The sequence below is a fragment of the Polyergus mexicanus genome, unplaced genomic scaffold (genome assembly GCF_030449975.1).
Source record: "Polyergus mexicanus isolate NDT 795.1 unplaced genomic scaffold, iyPolMexi1.0 SCAF_4, whole genome shotgun sequence".
In the NCBI taxonomy this organism is placed as follows: Eukaryota; Metazoa; Arthropoda; class Insecta; order Hymenoptera; family Formicidae; genus Polyergus; species Polyergus mexicanus.
The window spans coordinates 2,411,903-2,435,655 of record NW_027223324.1 but is presented as its reverse complement, the minus strand read 5'-3'; the positions used below and the strand labels follow the sequence as shown (position 1 = coordinate 2,435,655).

The 23,753-nt window shown below is 38.1% G+C and overlaps 1 protein-coding gene across 20 annotated transcripts in view; it reads left to right on the top strand.

Annotated features, from left to right (window-relative positions):
• The window catches only part of Foxp (forkhead box P), a 262,057-nt gene that overhangs the window by 150,728 nt on the left and 87,576 nt on the right, over positions 1-23,753 (top strand). For 19 of the 20 annotated variants that reach the window (XM_070294692.1, XM_070294689.1, XM_070294698.1 and 16 more), the window contains one exon: positions 17,071-17,205. In XM_070294692.1, coding sequence (XP_070150793.1) covers positions 17,071-17,205 — 135 coding nt within the window. Of the gene's footprint in view, positions 1-15,333; positions 15,784-17,070; positions 17,206-23,753 lie in introns of those variants that run through there. The other variant, XM_070294708.1, reaches the window with a different exon arrangement.

Below are 23,753 nucleotides of genomic sequence, written 5' to 3'. Positions count from 1 at the left end.
CCTTCGATCCGTCTCATTTTCCAGCTACTCGTGTCCCTCCTCCTGAATATCATTTCGTGGCCGTCTACTTGCATTACTCCTTGCTCTTGTCAGTGATATGACTTTTTTTCGATGTAATCTTTTTTTGATCCGTCTCAAGTAACATTTGAAAAGAAATCTGCGCGATTTTCATATTATTGTGTAATTGTGTAATTTACGAAATTTAAGAACAAATGTAAATTATAATTTTTGGACAAATTTGTGGAAATTAATATTTTTGGACAAATAACTTTTAATTTTTAATCTAGTTGATCAATAAACTGGCATGTTATACACGCGGTGAACTCATCATGTTGTGTTTTCGCTTCGCGATATTCCTCGCCGCCGATGCGAAGATTCGCGATGCAAAACACATCGAGCGGAAGAAACGGGCGCAACTTGGAAAACTCGTCGTCCCGCGACGTCGAAACACGCGGGAAGCAAAGTAAAGACAATCGCGTACAATTGGCACATGAAATTTAAAGGAGGGGTGGCTCGCCGTGCGGGTGGAAAGGCCGGCGGCTCACTCAATATACCCGCGGTGTTCGAGCCCTTATTCTTTTCTCGTCCTTCCGCCTCGCTGGAAATTTACATTTCCTCCCTGCTCTGCTGGAACTGTCTGTTTATCCCGCTTTCTTTTAAAGAGTCGCTGGTGGCTATGCTCCCTCTCTCCTACAGTCACACCCCCATACCCTGTAAATCCCTCTTTCGCGCGACCGACCCCCCTTCGATGAGCCATCCCTCGAAGAGCCCGCAGCACCTCATCTTGCGCTACACAGAGACAATCCTCCATTTACGGCGCAGATTACGCTTCGTTGGCCGATAATCGAAAATATGCCATCGAATAACACCCCGGAATTATTTGTAGCCTCCTTCGACCGTCTCTTTCGCGATGAGAAGACAATCGGCCTCGAAAAGAGGGTTGAGAGATCGCGAAGGGTCGAAATAGTTGACGGGGCTGGATTTTTAAAATATTTTCAGCCATGCGACGATTTAAATGAGAAGAAACTTTTTTTGTCTCACTGATTATGGGATTATCGACCGATTTAATGCGACCAGTGCTTTGTTATTTAATGTCAAAATTATTATTGTTATCGCAGAGATAATAAAACTTTACGCGAATATTACTAATTTTTATATTTTCAGAAAAATTTGTATTGGGATTATGGAGCTATTTGTATTATATGTTTATAAAAATTACGTATCTATTCACTAAAAAAAGTAAATGTCATTATCCTTCGCAATATTATAGAATAGCAGATCGTCGATTGTACGAATCTTAATTTATTAATTGCTTTCAATGTAAAATAACATAAGATTTTTCGCAATACCACCATATAAAATTGCATATAAACTCTTTACATTACACACGTTATACAAGCGCGGAAGCGGAAATTTATTTAAGCCAAACTTTATATTCTCCCCGCCTCATTGTACACATTATCATTTAATTCTCCTTTACGTTGCGTTGCGTCACGGCGCACACTCGACATTTGAGCACAAAGGGCTAGAATTCATTTAATTCAAACTGCAGGTAATATATTTCCCTTATAAATATTACCGTCCCATTACGAAAAGCCGCTCGTGTTTCTCGAGCGCGCGATGCTTCGTTGCGCCACCCGGTGGTTTATTAAAACATCCAATTTCGTATATTACTCGCTGCCTCTTATCTCGCGACGGAAGCGCGCTTCTCGCGCGGGAGAGGCAGTTTCTCACCCCCGCGTACCCCCGTATCCAATCACGCCATTTCGAAAACGTCGCTCAATAAACGAGAGAGGGATCAGTATCCGCGGCGGGACGTAATCCACGGATCAGATGCCGAAATCAGCGAGTAATTGACGCAATTTCTCCCACTTTCTTTCCCCCCTTTTCTCTTCGCCCGTTTACTGCGAGCTACCCTGAGAATCTCGCGAATCATTAGACCGGAAGGCTGACGAAGACGCCGGCGTGTGATCGCGAAAAACAGAGATAAGAAATAAAAGAGAAAGCGGGGGATGTGTGTATGTGTGTGTGTGTGTGTGTGTGTGTGTGTGTGCGTGTGTGTGGTCGTTAAGAGACCACAATCTCTTTTTCTCGAATCACGGTGTCGGTTCTCCCCGGTTTCGGCCCGTAGCCGCGTGCGACTCTCAAAAGAAGCGAACCTTTAATAAAGAGCTTAAGCGAGCTAAATAGAAACATTTCTCCGTCGGCTTGGCTCCGCTCGCTTCCCGGCTCTTGGCTCCGTTGCAATGAAATGAGTCCCGGCTGCTCGTGCATAAGTAATCCGCAGATGAAGGTATCCCGGCCTCCATCTAGTCCGCCCCTCGGCTTCCTTCCCAGAAAGTTACTACGCCGACGTGTATCGTCTCCATGGCTCTTTAAAAAACCTCGTCGGGTCTAACGACGCTGACATGCATCGTTGATTTCAGCGACATTGTTTAAAAACGACTATTGTGTCTTTCTATAACGTGATTTAATATAATCTCAGACTTGGACCATGATGTGACTGGACAATAATAGCTATGAGGATCGGAATTATATTGAAAAGGAATAAAAATTAATCGTCAGAGTGTTTAAGATAATGTCAAACTTCCGAGAGAAGTACGTTTTATGATTTTAAAAAGTAGTATGAGAAATATGCATCAAAATTTCAATTATAAGCAAAAAATTACCAATAACAGGAAATGATAAACACATCTACGTCGCGTCGCGATTGCAATTTCCGGAACAAATACTGTGGCGCTACGAAATCTCAAACAATCGATGTATCTCTCCGAGCTTTGTCATAAAAAAGAGGATCGGGGGAAGGGTGCAAGACCGTTAATCACGCCAGGAAATTCTTCGCACCACATTTTTCATTGACGTTCCACAGAACGGAACCCGCGTGTCGGTGAACGCGCCAAGGAGGCAAAAGTGGCAACGACAACCGTTGGTTGCGCTCGAGGCCGCCTGTCGAGGGAAGGATTCAGTAATTATTCGTCGTAGGCTTGAAAAATTGCTACCTAATCCTGAAATCGATACTTCTACCCGTAACACGTGCGAGCGTAAGGAATAGTCGCACCCTTCCTCCCTTTTTTTTCGACGAGCGAGGGTGAGAGAGATTGTTTTCTTGGAAAAAGATATGTGTAACAAAAATACAACATTTTTTGCTTATCATCCATACATCGGACAAGCATTGCATAAAAGAGTTATTAATCAAACAATATATATATATATATATTTATTATGTAATAAAAATATTAAAGTTGTATTGTAATATTACAACACATCCGCATACACACACACACAATGTGCTCCATTCAAAAAATATTTTTGCGTCATTCCAAAGATATAGCACGAGTAGTTTGAAAATATGCCAACGTTATATGAATAATAGTCGGTAAGGAAACGAGGTGACGTGAAACGCGAGGAGGAGGGTTAAACTTTTAGGGTGTCGATGTATCCAATCATTCCCTTATTACGATATCGATATATTATTTTTATAATACGACAATGTCGTGGGGCTGTATGCCTCTGGCCCTGTAGGTACAATGATACTCGCCTTTCGTTCCCCTTCGCGGATAAGGTGGAGTAGGTCCTTTAGATTTGCGGGCGTACTTATCGATTTTAGGGTGAGCCTTTTCTCCTTTTCCTTTATTTCAATGTGATAAAAATTTTTATTTTTTATATATAATATATCGATGAATTGCTTGAACGCTACATTTTTTTTTTTTTTTTTTATTTAAACAAACTTTCCAGCTTAGAAAAAAATGAGGGCAATAAATTATTCTAAAAAAAAAAAAAAAATTAACAAAGTTAGCTTTTTAAAATCTATTTCACTAAAAAAGTGGCGAATACAAATAATGCTTTCTCGTTAAGAATCCATCATTTAATCGATATTAAACGCCGATAAACGTCCTTCCGCGATATCTGGCAAGCTTCGCATCAGGAATCCTTGTTCGAATGCATTTACTCCTCCCTGAAATTCTTCCTCGCCGTCACGCGTACACGTATCTACCCGACCTGTCGCAATCGTACATAGGTATCTCGACGTACAGACACACACACACACGCATACCTCGAGACTGGATTAAATAGAGGACGAAGGATCTACCCCGGTAATCGGCTCGTCTCGCGAGCTTGCAGACGATGTATAATTTATAAAACGGTATTAAATTGTCTATGTCGCAACGGCGACAGCGGCGCTGCCGGCTTCTAGCTCGCGACGTTCGCTTCTTCGAGAGATATATACGAATCGCGGTCGGATGGAGGGTGAATTCGGGGTGGAGGAGAGGACATATTAGCTCGACTTAAGGCGCGGCGTAATGATCTCCAGGCGAAACCGTCTTATTCGGAGTTTGCAGTAGGCGCCAAAGGGGGTGGTTTCGAGGGGGTTGCGGGCAGTCAGGCGAAAATAAGTGCGGGCTACCCTCCCTCTACGAGCGCCCTTGATTGTGGGCCATGACTCCTCTCGCGGGGGTCCTGCGCCGCAGTATAAAGTAATGTCCTCGTCGCTGAGGAAGAAAGAGAGGGGAGGAATGACGAGAGCGGGATGGAGGGTAAGTTCTAAAATCGGCATCAAACGCCACCCTCACCGCAAATTTTTATTCATTGACACTATACGGCTGAGCACCCTTGAAACTCGCGGGCTAAAAGGTGGAGGTTAAAGTAGTTCGTTCTCATCACGCGCATCTCATCGAGGGTAGTGAATTATTCTTGCCGTGCCGGGACTTACTTCAACATTGCAGATCGGCCAAAACGATGTATTTTGAGATATATAAATGTTTTATATTGTATATAACGCATAACAAACTTAAATCTTTAACATTAGAGTTGCAAAGAGATCATATACAGATTATTTAATTTTCACTGTATTTTAATCGCATCCTATTAATTAATGCATAAAAATAATATCTAATAATTTATTAGAATAATTTATGAATTTTTACGATCTTTTTATTTATATCTTACTTGAAAAATATTAAATATAAATTTTAATTTTTGCGCGCGTTTTACGGCAAAAATCGTCAGGTCAGAAAAGATCTATTTATGGGTGAAGAACGATGTTCTCGAAGACGGCGGAGCGGTTCTTATAAATTCAGCGCGAATTTACTGCGATGCTATGGATCAAGTTTCAAGCATGGGGTATCCGAGTTGGATTAGGGATGAAGTTGCAATTCACTTCGATATATTTACTGTGAGAACGGTCAGGCTCCATGGCAGTGGCCATCTAGGTACGGATGAACAGAGACCGGTGGTCGGTTTTTCCCTTTACCTTTTAGAGTAAATAAAGATCCGTTTCTCGTACATATATAGACGTGTATATTTTTGCCGGTAGCACACGCACGTTCGCACAGTTGCGATCTATACGTGCTAGTCTTCTTTGGGTTTTCTCTGCCTCCGCAGTGATTTATGGAGTTTTCCTCGACTGGCAGCTTCATCCCTGCTCTCAATTCTCGGATGTTCAGCAAAATGAGGGTATTTCCGCGATATGCGTATTATCGAGCGTGTCATGACATTCGTAAGATATCTCCTATGTCTTCATCTTTTGTATAAATGTGTATAAATATATTTATATCGTATATTTAAATCAGAGTAACATCTATATTTTTTAAACGGAGTTGTAAACTAATAATGGTGAAAGATTAGTTGAGGAAAAATTCATGCGATTAAAAATCTAGATATTGAAAAATAAAATTTCCATGATTTAGTGTGAATAAAAGTTTTATATATGAATAATGGTTAAGTATTCTCTATATAAAATAGAAATTTTATAAGCATTTCATATGAAATCGTTTTAATGTTACAAATTTTTTCTAAAACTAATGTTTAAAATAATGTCATTAATCCGGTAACATGATTAAGATAATCTTAATTTCTCGATACAAGCGATTTTATGCTAATTGTGAAGATAGAGAAAGGAATACAGATCTTCCGCGCACATATGTAAATAGGATTGTGTAACTAATCCTATTGTATTATAAAATGAGAATTACCGACCTTTGCATCTTATGATTCTGAAAAAGGAAACAATCGTAAAGTCTCCGTATGCGTGTAAAGTCCAGTAAACCTCTTAAGCTTAACTGTAAAGCGTCCAAAGTTACCTTTTAATGGGTGATTAGCAAAACCGAGCTTGCGTTTTCAGCGGCCAATTACAGGAGATTTCGACATAATCCTATTACCTACATTAGCTCATTATTGCATAACTGTATCTGGTCGTATGAAAACCGTTTAGTCGTAGATGTCTGTAGGATTTCTGGTTTGATTTTAAGGTTTATTTCTAAATTTATACTTTATTCATCCATTTTAAATTTTTTATTAGAAGCACAAGAGAAGAGTCGAATTTCACACAAATATTATTTATACATTTATAAAATTTACGTATAAAATTACGTATAAAATAATATTTTTTATATTTATATTATAAATTAAGTTTATATAATACAATATATAATTTGCGTACAACTTTACATTAATAAATACTATTAACAGCTTTTTAATATAGCTTATTATTATATTATTTATTAATTTATTAAATATTAAAGAAATATAAAATTAAAACATTTGCATTTTACGTAGAAGCAATATTTCTTGTCTAATGTTATAAATAACATTTGCTTTATTTTTGCGTTAGTCTTATTTCGGTTTAACGAATCGTAGGTGTACATCGTTTGGTATTTCTTTCCGAGCAACTGGCGAAGGAGGATTTGCTTCTTGGCGAATCTCGCTGCTCTTATCTCTGCACGGGCAGAGATTTTATTTAGATCCCGGCGAGATCCGCCGGTTGGCTATAAATGCGAAACGCTTCGCACGGCTGGCTGACCGGCCAATCATGCGGGGTAGGCGAGGGCGGATGTTAAGGGCGTTAGGGCTATTCGGTGTCCACACCTCTGTTGTCAGCTAATGCCCGACCATTGTGAGGGGTCGTCTCGTAAGCGTACCGAATCTCCTCGGAAGGTGTTGCCATGCCGTGTGAGGAAAAGGAGAGGGCAAAAAGGACAGAAGATCGGTAAAAAGCAGGGAAGACGGAAGAAGTCAACCGCGGGCGGGTATTGGTGCGAGTTCTCCACGGATTCCGGGCGTTCACCCCCTTGCCTGTTCACCCTCGCTGGCTATCGGTTGACGGCAATCCGGCTAAATCTCTTCCACCATAAACGGCTAAACAAAGAGGTCCATTCTTCAGGACCGGCAACCGCCACGGATCTCCCTCGCCTCGTTCCGTTCCGACGGTTGCCCTTATCGGACACTGTCCACCACTTACGATCATCCATCTGGATCTCCTTCTTTTCTAAAGCGGAAAGTCCGAAGCTACGAGATAGCGATGCCGCTATTGTTCGCTCGATTTTTTCGCGATACAGCTGGTTACGTTAATAAATCATCGTTAATCCGTGGAGATGGTGTCGGTGAATTAGATGAAACCTAATTGAACGAACTCTATGATGTGATCAAAGATTTAAGTCTTACATTCTTTTCTTGTTTAATTGCATTGCTTATCACAATGTTTAATGTGATTAAATATAAAAAATGGCAAACGGCTCTATTAAATTTTCGTGCCGAGCAAGAATAGATTACATATTTTGAAAAGAAAATTGTTATTTTATTGGACTCTGTATAATATAATACGGTAACAGAGAATTTTACAAAAAGTATACACATTTGGAAAATTTAAAAATATATCGGGATTCTCCAGGCAAAGGTAATATCCAATAAATTGAATAGAGAGACGAAATTTTGGGCGATTGCCAGAACGAACGAGGTTTTAACGCCGCCGAGATACACTTCATATTTTAAGCTCCAATCGAAGCATCTCGGATCGATGGCGACTGCGGATACAGGCATGGGTTTGAGCGACGCCGTCCTAAGGAACTCCGTGCAAACGTGAAAACTATTCTGAGACAGAGAGAAACTTGGTATTTCGTGTAAGTGGATATCAAACGTAGTAGAAGATGACACGATCTTCGCGAGAGAAAGACAGGAGGGAGAGACGAACAGAGAGAATAGTCCTCTCGGTACCATAATAAAAGAAGGCAGATTAATGCCTTCGGTCTTGAATCCAATCAACATTACTCCGACAATAGTCCGCCAGCCAATACTCGTCCTATCTTACTCGGACTGATATTATCAACAGCCCGTTCCAATCCCCGCTTCAGACCCCGCTTCTACACGACAGTCATCCCCTAACGTCTTTCTCTCCACCCTCGCGCGCGATTTCTTCGTGCCGTCGCACCATCACCATCCGGAGACACCTCGCTCACTCTCTTAATTCCACGAACGGATGATAAGTATGCTAACAAGAGAACCACCGGCACGGATATAGGGGGAAAGCCAAGGATGCCTTAAAGCCGAATTAACGCCACGCTCACATAAACGCTCGTCGACTTTCCCGTCAATGTTAATGTCTACCGGGAGCCATTAGCCGATCGAACTCGGGTCGAAAGAGCCGATCGATGTTCATTTGAGCCGAACGTTCGCTTTCAGGCCGCCTCCTTAATCGCCATCGCGATAAATCAAATCGAAAAAAAAAAAAAAAAAAAAAAAACACGCGATACCGCCTGGTGATCTCCAGATCGCGTATATCGATGTATATGGTATTTTATGCGATATAATCGTCATATTTATTTTTTGTAAATGAATTACAAAACAAAAGTCTCATGTTAAAAACAGTAACATTTGTTTTGACTATCTAATATTTAGTATATTGTAATAATTGAAGGGTTATATTAGAGTCATGTTTGAGGAAGCAAATACTATATAGTACTTTAGCAAATTAAATTATTTTTTAAAATTTATATTACAATTAAATATTTGTATAATTATTTGAGGGAATCGAAATTTTTATTCTCGTAAAAAATTCGCAAATACGTATTTGTACGACGTCGTATACAATAATAGATAAAATCATTCAAGACGAGGAGACATCGCAACGATGCAGTACAATATGATCAGCCTACTTTTCCCTCTCCTCCCTCTCTTATAGAGGGACATTTCGGCAACCTATAAAGGAATGTTTTACGAGGGCGAGATAATGCGATGAAAGATGCGAACAGCGAGCAGTCATGCCTAAAGAGTATGTGTAACCGGACTATCCGCCCTCCTTCTTTCACGAATCCTGACCCCCGCGGTTCCGCGGCCGAAGAAGGGGTGGTAACGGGTGGACAGCCGAGGAAACGGTCCACCGACGGCGGTCCACGACCATAATATATCAATTCCGTATTCTAATGTCCGAGCGGTTAATCCGAAAAGCGTCGACGCTGCGGAAACCTAAGCGGTCGTCGCTCCTTTCGCTTCCTGGAGGGCGGCTGCCCTCTCCCCTCGTGCTTCTGCCTCTCGCTTCAGACACCCTCTGTTATTCTCGGATGATCTCCGATTGGCCGTACCGTTACTTTTCTATCCATTCGCTTACTGTCTCTTTATTTGCACTCTTCTTTTCATACTTCTTTCTTTATTACTCTCTTCTACTATTTTTTTTTTAACATTTTTATGTTTATTTTTTTATTTTCTTATAGTATAAATACTTGTTATATCTTCGATTCTGTTCTTCTCTTTGAGATTCTTTATCCTAATCACTCATTTAAATCTTCATTCTCTTTTTGATGCTTCTTCTCTTTCTATTCAATATTTTTCTTCTGTTTATGTATGTATTTTATCCTCTGTTTTTATTCTTTTTATTAGATTTTTTCTATTCTTTTTTTTTTGCCTTTTCTATTCTTGCAGCGCGATCTAGAAATGAAGGCGGTTCTTTCCTTTTCTTGCAATCGTTCACGGACCAGATGTCACGTATGCCGTTGATACACGCGAGATCCAACACTGGTAACGACGACTGCCCGTGTCAGACCACGTAGATGATTGGGGAAACGCGTGTTTGCGGTCCCGCCGGGATATTCTGCTTTAAGGGGGCGTCTGCTCCGATTACGCGCGCGAAGGGGTGGGTATCGAGAATTGCGCTTTTCGAAACCTTCCTTCCGCCGAACGCTGACGATGCCCGTTTTCCTCTTTCGATTCGAGGAAAGATGTTTATCATGTCGCGTCTCGACACGAGACAGATGTAAATGTTTGGTTGGCTATCGTTCGTAACGTAACGTTAAGGTAAACGTAAACGTATAGGCTCATGTTTATCGCCGCTATAGCAATTACGATAAATATTCCCGCGTAAACGAACATGATGACGACGCATATGTTACTGCTTGTGCCCCCGCAGGTGTTACCTATTTATTTATAACGAAAACTGCCATCGAAGATACTCTTTTTTGTTTTAGAATTTTGGCAAAGCGAGGAAACTTTGTCAAACAAATTTGTTTGAATAAAATACGTCTTGAAATATATCGTGCAGAATTTATGCTTCTACAGAATATAATCTAGAAATTAATGATAGTATAATTTGCATAAAGAATTGTAATATTTATCTTAGATATGAACTATATTCTCTTGACTAGTTTTACTTACGTGACAACGTACGTGTTTTTATTTTTTATTTAAATTGAAATAATTTAATGGCTTCCTCAAATTCTTCTTCTATATAAAATATAAGACATTCTCATGTACTTAAAATTCTTCGATGGATAAGAATATGCATAATTTTATTATTGGATAAAGAAGTGAACATATGTATATGATTTTTTCTCTTACGATTAGTTATTATAATATACGTCAAGATGTTTATTTGTGTGTCTATCACGAGGAGCATTCGCATATGTGTGAACGCGGCGAATGCATTATGAGCGCATAAAACGATCGTTCCGACTCTGATTAACCTCGCGCTCGCACCTCGATAGATGCGTCGTTATCCGCGGAGTTAAACAACGTTAAAAAAAAAAGCGATAAGTAATCTGTAGTAAAATTCGCCGCTCCAAGTCGAATGACGTAAAGCGCGTCGTAGATGCTCGTTTTATAGTCTCGTAATTTTTACCGTAACCACCGCAAATGCCTCCTCATTGTCCTTTCGATACGGGAACGAGCGGCGAGAAAAGACCAACACACACATAGAACAGAAGAAGGACAGACAGAGGGACTAATAAGAGGCTATGCGTAGGCTCACGAGAATGGCGGAGTGAGAGAAAAAAAAAAGGAGCATGACGAGTCTTTCGAGAGTGGCGGCGCAAACTATTAAAAAGCGCGTGTCCGCTCAAATTCTCGCCGGCAGTAAATTACCCGAAAAAAGAAATAAGCGGTAGATTCGAGGCGCCCTCCTGGCCGCTCTCTTCTTCCTACTCGACCCCTTCGTCTCTCTTTGCCGGCGCCCAACGCCATGGATAGATCGTCGCGCTCGCTTTTCTAGGGTAAAAACCCTCACCACGCTGAGCGCGGTCGCGGTTCTCAGATAAAAAATTAGCCGGAGTTGCAAACGTTTCCACCTTAAATCATATATTTATCGCGACATTAATTCAACCCTTTTAGGTACCCTTTTTTCCTGGCCACTCCGCACGGAGACCGAAACGCCTCCGTCGGCCGACCCCTTCCACGTTTCCCTCTTTTTCAGCGTCTCCTCTTTCATTGTCTCTCCTCTTCTAACTCGCCTCACACCCTTGTCCCTCTTTCTCGCACCGCCCACAACGGACGACAGCCCGTTACCTCGCTAATTTCTCAGATTCAAGTATTTTTATGTACCGTCGCGCAGACCTGACGGGGGTAAATCCTCTCGTTTATTATTTAGTAGGGACAAACCAGACCCTTGATGAGTATGTGCGTGTATACCGGGAGGACTTCAAATAGCCGTAAGCACGTGGGAAGACGCGCGTTTACCTTGTCGCCCTTTCCGGTTTGATGGGGATATATGAGCTCTCGTTATCTCTTCTTCGACTCTCGACGATTATCCTTCTGTACGGCTGAATAGGCTGCCTGTACCTGTGTCTCTGTGCTGCTTTACGAAGTTCGATAACGAGTATATAACATTAACCTTTATTTAATCTCTTCTCATTTATTGTATCAGATAAAGTGCAAATTAGCGATATATATATATATACACAATGGTAATCAATTAAGTTGAATCTCCATAAAATTCTGAATCATTAAATTATTTTAATTAATTTGTGCTTAAAGTAAGGTAATGGAAATTAAGAAGACGAGAATGTTGTTCAAATAATATTCGTGTTCTAAATGATTCAGTCATTTCAAGTCTTATATTCTACAGTTGATTAAAGAAAAAAAACAAAATTCAAATGTTTTAATAATATTTATCAATTAATTCATTAATTATTTTTTGTATCTATATATATTGTACATATTAACAATACGATTAACTGTTTTATATAAATATATTTTTTTTAATTAAAAGAAGAACTCTTATAGCTTTAAAGATTATGTATTTTTGATTTAATTTTTATATATTTTATATGATTATATTTATAATGTAAAATTTTTATTTATTAAAAGTTTCTTTTTTAGCACATAAAATTAGATCTTTCATAATAATTTTAGACTTCAATTTTCTAGACTCTAGACTTTGGAATTAAGAGATTCACTTTACTTGTTTCCTCACATATATACAACGTCTATATCATTCTGTCAAAATAATTACGTAAATAATTTTTTAGCTCAGGAAGCACACTTTGTGCCCGTTCGAAATATGATGGGGCAAGCAAGGCCTCCCGAAATTCCCGGGCGCATTATCCACATTGAAATAGGAAACGAGACGTACCGCGGGACCCATCGTTGTTTACTTAATAAATACATATTTAGTATATGCGACGTATATATATATATATATATATATATATATAAACCGACTGAGCCGGCTGCGTCTATTTTTGCCTCCAGTTTTGTTGTCATAGGACCGACGATGGGACCGTTCCTCTTCGCGATGCCGCCATGAGCACCCAGATACTCAACAATAGATAACTAAAACCTTGAATCACTTCAAATATTTTGAACAGTTGGTATTGCTAATCTAATACAGTCGCTCGCAAAGTTTCTCCCGCGCCATGCTTTGGAAACGCAAGTAGAGAAAGACGCGGTATTTTCGTTGTTATAAGCTTTTATAGTCCGCTTAATAAGAACTTTATGCGCCAAGGCGTGTAATTCCAGTTATATTCGTTTGCGCGCAGTTAACCTTCCATCTAGCATTTTACAGAATTTATTTTTATATATTCCGCGGTCTCCCTAAAACCGCACGCACAGAATGTGCGAGTCGAAAGCATGAAACACCGCTGCGGAAAATGCGGTGAAAATTTCGCCTTACGGCGAGCACCGGATTTTCCCGCGAATTTATGCAGGTTAGTCGTCTTCCGACTTCGACTTCAGTTTTATGTTATTTATTCAAGTACTCTGTGAAATAGGTATTAAATTTTTCAGCGAAATATTGGCAAGTTCGAGAGAGAGAAGGAGAGTGAGAAAAGGCATCTTAAAAATGTTCAATATATATCTTTTAGAAAATTTAAATGATTTTAATTTTTTAATGAAATATTATATACGTATACAACTGTGTTATTGTATAATAATAAGTTCGTCCGAAAAACGAGCGTACGTTATATAATAATTCGAAAGCACGCGTTTTCGTCTTCGGCTCCTCCACAGCAGATATAGTACAGTATCGCTCTACATCGTATAATTGTCGAGGAGCTGAGAAGCACGAGTGAAAGGAATATTTAAGGACACATCGTTTCGAGGAACATTTTGTCCCCCATTTCCGGCTCTCTTGTACAAACTCGAGCCGGTGGTTCAGGTTGCGTCAGGCAACACGTGTGTACACGCGTATTTATCGCTCGTGTGTACCGCCTCTCGCGCGTATATATACTTAGTTAACCAAAGAATAGAGAATTTCCATACTTGCACCGTACACTTCATTTCTTTTCGCGAAATGCGGATTGAATTCGTGAAATGTTTGTCGTAAAGTGTACATTAAGAGATTATTCTTCAGCGATGCATAATGTGTGTATTATATGTTAAATATTGTATTATCGAAAGTTATCTTTATGAAAAACGTAGTTTGTATAATTTATAACTCAGATTGAATTTTTAAGAATATACATTTAATGTGGAATAAAAAATATATAATATAAATTTTTTATAAAATATCATATAGATTTTACGCGTTCATCAAAGTGATAAATTGTATATGATTTACACGCACACATACACACACACACGGGGAAAAGTTTCAGCATCTCTACTTAATCAATATTTCTTCGTAAAGTGAGTTTATTTTGATGTGTCGATGTTATTATAGGACATAAGTTATAAACACGGTAGAGAATTACAGCGGAAGATATGTAAGCATCTTGAATGAAATAGAAATACATTTCCATTAATGAATGGAATAAATGGAAATTTCTATAAAAGACAATGCGCGAAGAAAAAACTTAAAGATTCTTTGTGCACTTTCAAAAAAATATCATCCAAAATAAACATTTAGTACATTTATCATATGCACGCTAAAAGTAACTTGAATGTGCCATTCATTACCCGGGTTTTTTTTGAAGTTTTCTCGCAAGAAAAGAATGTGAAAGAATATTTCAATTGTTTAAAGAAATTCTTTTTCGAAATCTTGACAGTATCACAACTATAGTATGCGAGTTGAGAAAAAAAATTGCATCCAAAAAACTTGAGAAGATCTTACATTTTTCTTCGTATAAACTGTTTCCAATTGATCGGCGGCAGAACTTTGGCACATAAACTGGTCCGAATAATCATAACTATTCTCACAACACGTACGTCAGAAATATCCGAAAAAAAAAAACGTACTTCTGCCTTCCTTCTTCCATGATCCGTAAAGGCATTTCACAAAAAAAGGAACCCTAAAGAGACCTCTCAGGCTCCCGCAACCCACCGACTTCGGCGACAGTGTGTGACGAGTCGGCGATGTGTGATGCGCGGGCATAAAGAGAAAGAGAGAGAGAAAAGAGAAAAGAAGAAAAGAGAGAAAAAAAAGGATATGGTCGGAGAGCAGGAAAGAGAGAAGGAGAAACGAACATATGGTAAGGCGAGTCAGACCACGATGTGCCGCGTATGATGTAGTGGTTCGCTTGCCGGCGGTGGGGTCAGGGACGTAACGAAGGGTGGGTGTCTAAGCGGGACGGGGAGAGGAAGCCTTTGGACGTGCCGTGTAGAGGGGGTGCGGGAATATGAGGAGGGGAATGGGGGACACGGAGGAGAAGAAGGTAGGGTACACACATTGAGCGAGCGGAGGACTGTGGCAGCGGGGAGGTTGAGGGGGGGGGGGGACGGGAGAAACTGAAAGCAGGCCTGTTGGTTGGTTTCAACTATATTTGTTTATATTTACACAATAAGCAACAGCCGGTCGGGCTGCTTGGTATGCCTGTGCCGCTTTTAGTGTTTAGTCCTCGTTCTACTCGGTTGGCGTGCTAACGTTTGGCTTTCGTCTTCTTCTTTACGCGAATCCGACGCGCTTTCATTCTCTCTTTCCCTTCTTTTTCATCTTTTCGCCGTCGCTGTCGTTGCGTTCCATTTGTCGGGGGTGCGTTTTTGACTTTGACCCTTCTTCTTTTCCTTCGCGAGTGACTGCCGGATTTTGCGAAGGAGGAGGTTCAAAGTGCCGCTTCCTGGATGCAGTGCGGAAAACGTGTGTGAGGTCGGTGGTTTTGTGAGACGATCAGAGAGGCGACTTCCGCCGCCATTAGACGAGTTTCCCGCGTCGTATATACCGGATGTTTACGGTGGACATAAGTGCGAGTGTTTGTGACCGCGGACGCGCCGCGTGGTTGTGATGTCGGGACCGGAAATGCCGCCGTGAAGTTTCCCGGAGTAGTGTCCCGTAGTTTTGATGCCGGAAACAGCGGATCTCCCTTTTTATCGGAAAGTGTATTGTTAAACGCTTATGGACTGCAACGCGACCGCCAGCGGATCGAAGCAGATGTAAGGAATTTTGATTGAATCTTTGCGGCATGCATATATTAATTAAGAATTAATTGAGCGGTCGTCTCAGATGACTCTAGGCGTACCATAATATTAGTCACGAATGTGTCGTCGCGAATAATCAGTGTTGTGAATAGGTATTAATTATACGACGCTTTATACGTATCTTTTCTAGCTACAGAAATTGAGATAAGCGACACATGTTCAATTAACGGGTTGCATATCGCGCGTAATTATTCCTTTCTGAAAAAAATTGATTTTTTTCGATTCACCCCAGTAAGATCCATGAAGGAATACTGCGCGACTAATTTTTCCGTTTGGATAATTAATATGTTAATAATGATTTTTGGACTTCCCCCTATTTTGCATATACGCGAAAGTAATAGAATAAGAACATTTTCATTTATTTCTCACGCTTTTATAAAAATGTAATTTTTACTTAGACTTTTAATTGATTAAATTTTTAAAATATTATACGATTTATCACGATATTACACAATGGGCTTTACGAATTATTTATACGTAGCTTGACCATCGTCTGATGCGTACTCCGAAATATTTACGATAACCTTGTACATATTGTGTATTATACACTGCTTATGACGGAAAGCAGAATCTTAGCATGAATTTAGCAGAATCTTAGCACGATGTGTTACGTATTTCCGGGAAAATATGTATTATTAGCTTTTCGCAACCGAGAAACATTGTTTCTCTTGCGTCGAGTGGGTGGAATCACGTGCGTCAGACTTCGATCTAAAACCGTGGCTCTCCTGAGGGCAATGTCGGATAAGAGCGCATGTTTCGAGATCTCATCACGATTACTACGCTCTGAGGTCATGATCGAATATTCCCAAAATATATATTTTACACTAAGCACAAAGTTATTTGCGTATGTGCGCAGCTTTCCATATAAATATTTCTAATATTTTCTTTTTTTCTTTTTTTATCAATATTTATGTAATATCAGGCATTTTATGAATATATAATTTATATATACCACACATTTAATAAATTACATCTTAAAAGATTTATTAATATTACAAAGAAAAACATTATATGATTATATAATGCACAGATTTTATTTTAAATATAAAATGTTTTGATATTTGCATTTAAATAATCACTATTTTATATATAATATTAAAGCAAAAATATTTTAATATTATAGATTAAGTAAGTCGATAGGAAGATAACAATGCTAACAATGTTCTCCTGAAAGTGCGCGCCGTTTATAATCGAGTTATGTGCACGAGATAGTTACTGACGTAACGATGATCGTGATTTCAGGATGATGGCATAATGGATCATGACACAGACGGAGACGGCGCGATCAACTTGTCAACGTCACAGCGACCCTCCGCCGCCACTACCCCTAATGGTGATACTCCCACTTACGGCCAAGATCAACAAGACAACGATCAGGTAAGGAATTAATCTCGGGAAACAACCTCGAGTTATTACCGCGTGCAATATTTATCTTTTATCGCCTCTCTGACGCGTCTTGGACGTGGTGATGGACGAATCCTCCTAGTCCAATGATGATGGACGAATCCTCCTAGTCCAAATTTAACATGACATCACGCGATGAAATCACATGTGCTAATCATTAGAAGTTATATCATAAATCTGTTTTGATTTGCTTACATTTAGATTAATTTTAGATGAAATAGAATATACGCTACAAAACCATACAATAAAGTATTATCGATAATTAAATATAATAATGATAAATATATACGGAAAGACAAAAAAATATGAGACAAATATTTTGCAATATTGTTTATATTTACTCGAATCTAATCTAAACATTGAGACGCATCAATATAAACATCAAGTATTATAGAAATCCTGTTCTAGAAAAAAATGTTATATTTTGAAAATATAGACGTCCGATAAAAAATATTTACCTGCCACAGGATTTATACGAATAACAGTCGTTTAGAATGTGATTAGACTGAATTTGTGCTAATTCAAACAATGAAACACTCGCTTTTATCAAATGGTGACGAAATATGATAACATTGATCCACATAATGTCGCTAAATATAGCCGCAGCTGTTTATACGCGATAAGCTTCAAGACGTTAATCCGCGCCAAACAATGTAGCATCGTAACAATTTTTTTTGTTAGCCGCATTTGCCGCTAATATATAACATATGATGCGCGTTATCGCATACCAAGGCAAACAATCGTTATTGTAATAGGTGTTTTTTACAATTCGATGTTGTGTCTCCGCATATTGATAATCAATCTTGATGCAAAATCTACCAAACAATATGATTTTATTTATTTGTTTTATATTGCTTTGTATATAATTTATTTGTTATATATCATAATATATATATATATATATATATATATATATATATATATATATATATATATTGAAATATTTCGACATATCGTTAATGCTACATAAACAAATTAAATCAACGCAAAATTATTGGGAACATCAATGTTGTTAATCTTATTGTCGACATTACGATTTACGATCTCACATCAATGTAATATTGATGTAAGATGTGGTTGTATTGCAAATGTTATTGTGAAAGAGATCTTTAATTTGATATTATTTTTCTTAACTTTTTTAATAGAATCAACAAATTCTCAGATACATGTGCATATATTGTATTATTTAAAAGAGATTTGCATGATAAAAATTACTGAAAGTTTTAAATATATCCCTTTATATACTTATATACGCATAGAGAAAAAAAAAAACATTTTATGATTTCGTTATTTGGACATAATTGTATAAAACAAACGAAAAATTTAAAGAATTATAATAAATGAATATTCTTAATAATAACAAGAATTGTGTGGGATCTCACGGAATAGATTTGCAACAAGTTGAAGGAAGACAGCTGTGAATCTTCAAGCAGTAACAATAATCCGATCATCTCGAATGATCATGAAGGAAGAGTGGAGCCAATAAAACGAAACAGTAGATCTTGCTCCCTTTCGCGCCCATTTCGTGCTTTTTCACGCGGAGTTCAAATCGAAAACGAAATTGAACAGTCTTCCGCATCCTGTATCGCGACCTAAGGACGAAGGAGTAAACCGATAACGCCCTTTCGGAGCTTTAGTCCCGGGATCATGGAGTTTCTCAGCGATAAGCCGGTACCGGGCGCGACACTTCGACATTTGACACCCGGCTGCCATAAAATTTCGGGCCCCCTGATTTCAAATTCAATTCAAAATCCCGCACTCGTGAGTGAACGCAATATACCACTCCGGCAAGTGGCGGTGGTGGAAACAAATGTTTTATGGCCTTTAAAGCGGCCTTTTTCAACGTTTTCGTTTCCGTAAAAGGTATAATATGGTCCACGACGTATGTGCGTCTCTAATATACGTTGTGGTAGTCTGTATGGTATACCTATCTTCAGTTCAATATATTGAAAATTGCTTTTTTTTATCCGTAGTTTTTAAACGAAGCCAAATATTTGACAAAAATGCAACAAGTCCGTAATTTCGAGATAAAATATTAGGAAAGTTAACTGGCATATTGTCTTTGCGTCCACGAATATATTTTTTGTTAATCTGTTCAAATTCTTATTTTTACATATACGAATCTTTTGTTATATACATACATCTTGAAGAGCAAAAGGCAAATCTTACGCGCGTCCGACATTAGACGAGATAATTAATAATAAATGTGAATAAGCAGGTTTAAGTCCAAGGGACCCGCGTAACACGAAACCGTTCATCGAGTTCTATTTTCGATTTTCCTATTCCTGATGACCCAAGGAGTATAATCGTGTTTTTCCATTCGAAGGATCGACTATCGAGCTAATATTAAAATGTATGTACCGTATTAATCCTGCCGAGTTTAGCTGAGATATATCAAAATGAATACAGGTCGCGATATTTTATTACGCGTCCAGGTCAGACCGAAAGAGTATCATCGTTATTGAGAGATTCTGAATTTCTAATATCACATTGAGAACAATATAAATTAAATCATTTAAAAAAATATATAATGCTTATAATAATTTATGATTTCTTTCTTATTGTTTATCTTCGAATGTTTCAATTTCAGAAAATGACCTCAATTTTGATACAAGTTGCTAAATAAATTTAACTTTCTTTACGTATTTAATATTTTATATACTTATAATATAGGTAGTAAATAAAGATCGCACTGATTTCCCATACATCAAAGATTTCAAATAGCTTGAAAAAGATAGAGTCTTTCCACGTTCCTATATATACAAGTAACGATCCTACAACTTGAAGCATACGTAATATTGTCAATTACATCTTCTTGTCAAATGTCAATACATCTTATAACAAAGTCACGAACATATCAGAACTATGGCAAGACACGTAGACACCTCGACACTTCACCCTTGCCTGCCGATCCTTACACCCGTAACCGCAATAGAACGACACTGCCCTTCGCCATGTCTTAGGCCACCGTCGGCGTCACTTCAAACCCTCGCAGCAGCCTCTTGACTCTCAAGAACCCCTTAAATTATAAACAGTGCCAGGCAACACCGCGGCACTTCGATCGCGGTCGGCTTAAACCACGCAAGCTTGACTACTCGTACCGGAACAACTTTCTCGAAATACGATAATATAATGCGCGCGTATCTTACGTGCTATGTCCATTTCCGTAAATGAAAATTTATTTTGAGAAACTAGTATTTTTTTTTTTTTAAATAGATCATAGACTTTAGCGGTAATTATATTATTCGGTGCTTGACGAATTTTCTATTTATATTTTATATATTCTTGAGTTTATAATTTTTTTTTATTTTTCAATCATAGAATTTTTATATCCATGGATATTTTAAAGCGTCGCCAGACACAATTTATGTATAAATCTACACTATATAGATCAGATTATTTTGATATTGTTTGATTATCGTATAGTGTACACAAGAATTTTTAACAATCAATGTTTATTTGTAAATCTAGATTTTTAATTGATTAAATTTGCAACAATATGCATCGGAGAAAAGCTTTATAAAATTCTGTAACAGGAATTATCCGTTTTTAATAAGGATAAAAATTCTTTACATTGATAGAGTGACTCTAGTTCAACATGATATGAAATTTTTAACTTTTGCTTAAACTTTGCGACCAATAAGTTAACTATAGAATCGCTTTAAAGTTCTGTACGGAGATTGCAAATAATTGACTCAACGGGACAATTGTCGGCATTAACCTGATCCACTATTCGGAAAGCCAGCGAGATTCTACGAAGTTACGAAGTCTATCAAGATTGCTTCAAGTGTGACACAATGGAAGTGAGGAAATCGCGGTCGAATCGTAGGACGGTCAGCAAAAGTCAATGGTTACCCAAAACTCGATCCCAAAACGATCAAGAGAACTTCATAAAGTCGTAAGATCCCGAAGTTCGTTGATATTTGATTCAATCGACACCTTCTATCCTTCTATATTTAAAATAAAAATAAAACGGCTTAAAACATCATTGAAAGATTTTTGCATTTTAAAATTTTATCCATTGAACATTTGCCAAAATATACATATATGAATTTTTTATATTTGTTTATTGACGGGCTTCATGTGCATAACGTAATATTTTTAGGAGCATTCTATATTATTTTATACACATACACACACACATACATACATATACATAAAAGAAATAATATAGAATGCTTTCAAAAATTATCACGCTATGTACATGTTAGTCCGCCGATAAACGAATCTTTGTTTATACAAGCAATGGCCGAGCAGATGTGTAATTCTGAAGCGCATGCGGCTCCTTTACAATCTATATTCATGCAAGCGAGCGCGTCCAGAATTTTCTAGCATGCTTCGTGCGATTTCATTTTTCTCTATCGTTTATTATTTTTACGTATTATTATTGATCCGCTAATAAACGTCATTATTTACACGCACGATGATGTATGCTGTTTATCTGGCAATATTGTATAACATGCACGTTAAATGAATTATGAAAAAATTGTCTCTTTTTAAAATATTTTTTTACTTAAAAATATAACGATATATTCGTATATCGCGCTGCATTATCGTAAATTAAAAAAAAATTACATTATATCTTTTGACATAAAAAAGTTAACGTAATATTTATTGTATAATCGGCATGTGACATTTATCTTTTCGTCGCACGTTACAAAACTTTGCCCTTCATCTTCCTCGCGAAAATTCTCCGAATTATTTCGAGAATGCTTATTACTGTGTGATTTCTGTTCATCGGTGCATTCAGTAATTTACCGTCGCATGAACGGTATTTCCAGATTAAACAAACTTTCACCGTGAATGACGTCGATATTTCATTAGACTCCGTTTATCTCCGGTTAATATCCAAGTGCTTGGAGAATCCAAAGGGAGTATCGGCGAGTCCCTTTAAATGCAAAAAGGGGTTGCGAGGACGAGCGCGAAGGACGAATGAGCGAACAACAGGGAAGGGCGGGAATGGGGATTAAAAAAAGGGACAGAATAGTGTGAGAGAGAGAAGAAGAAGAAACGGGCATCGATGAAAGACAAGCGAGTTCTCACCTCCCACCCCAGTTTTATGGATCGCAAATTGCGGATAGGCTGTCCTTCGCAATCAGGCAGCTTGGCACCCCCTTCGCCGACCAATTCTTCTTTCCCGGCTTTTCCCTCGTACCATTTCTCTGCCTCCTTCCTTGCTTCTGCCCGTAAGCGACTCGCATCCTCTCTTCTCCCGGCGAAGCCGTAACTTTTACGTAACACGCTTCGCTATGAATATCGATGCCGACGGAGTTAAGGAGAGCTCGCTTTTCTGTAATTGAAAGAATTTTTGTCGTGCTGAGCCAGCTGGCCGGGGCATAAAAGGTCTCGGATCGGAGCACTCCGTAGCTCATTGCGCGCTGAAGAACTCCGCGGTACGACGTGAGCGACGAGGATTTTAATAAATTACCGAAACGGGTGGATTTGGGTGGCCTTTATTCTTCTTTCGGGGCCTTGCATCGTCGGGGATGGAAATTCCTTCCCAAGAGTAGCGATCTGGTTTGCTTCTGGTCTGATTAGGCTCGTTTGCGCCGGGTGCTGCTGGGAGCTCTCCAAGTAGGAATTGTTTCGCCCCTTGGTTTACTTTGCTAAAGTATGTACGTCGAATGTGAATCAGTTTGACAAAAATAATTAATAACGTCTTTTATTAGTAAAAAGAATTATTGATGATAATACAATATATTTTTGTTATATACTTTTTAATACATTTTAATCATTTAAGGCAATTTTATTTTATTATATGCTTTTAATATGTAGTTTTTTTTATGGATATTTTATCTCTTTACATTAAATTTTATGTAGTAATAAAAAGATAAATTTAAAAAATTCTCGTGATATAAATTATATGGAATATATATATGGTAGTCCTAACACAATTATGTTATGATATTTGTAAAAATGTACAATATTTATGATGCGACTGTCGAACAATTTCTAAAACTATACATTAGATGATACTTCAAAATACATATATTAAGAGAGATAGAAAATTATGGCAGCTGTAGTAATTGTTTTTAATTCAATCGTGTTCATTTTTCTTGATGATCTTTTAGGAAACTTTTATTACGAAAGTTACTGTTGAGATAGTTAAAGTTGTTGTTGTTCGTTTCATATGCCTAATGAGTAACGGCTAATGACAGAATAATGATCAATTAGTGTAGGCAAACATACACAATATAACAATCTTGCGATCGTGAAACGATCGCATGGATTGTTTTATTAAATTTGTTTCGGCTAATATACTTTGACAGTTATATATCACATAAATGATTTAAGGCCACACGAAAAACATCAGAGTTATGGATTATTATACGACTTCGAGAAGTCGCGAGTAAGAAAAAACTCGAGTTATATTTATGTACGAACACAATAAAAAGAAAACGTGATTTAAAAGATAGAAACAAGAATTTAAGCAGCAAAGAATAAAATGGCATTTCAATAATAATTGGATAATTTTTTATGGATAATTGCAATAAAAACTGAAAACAACTGAAGTATATATA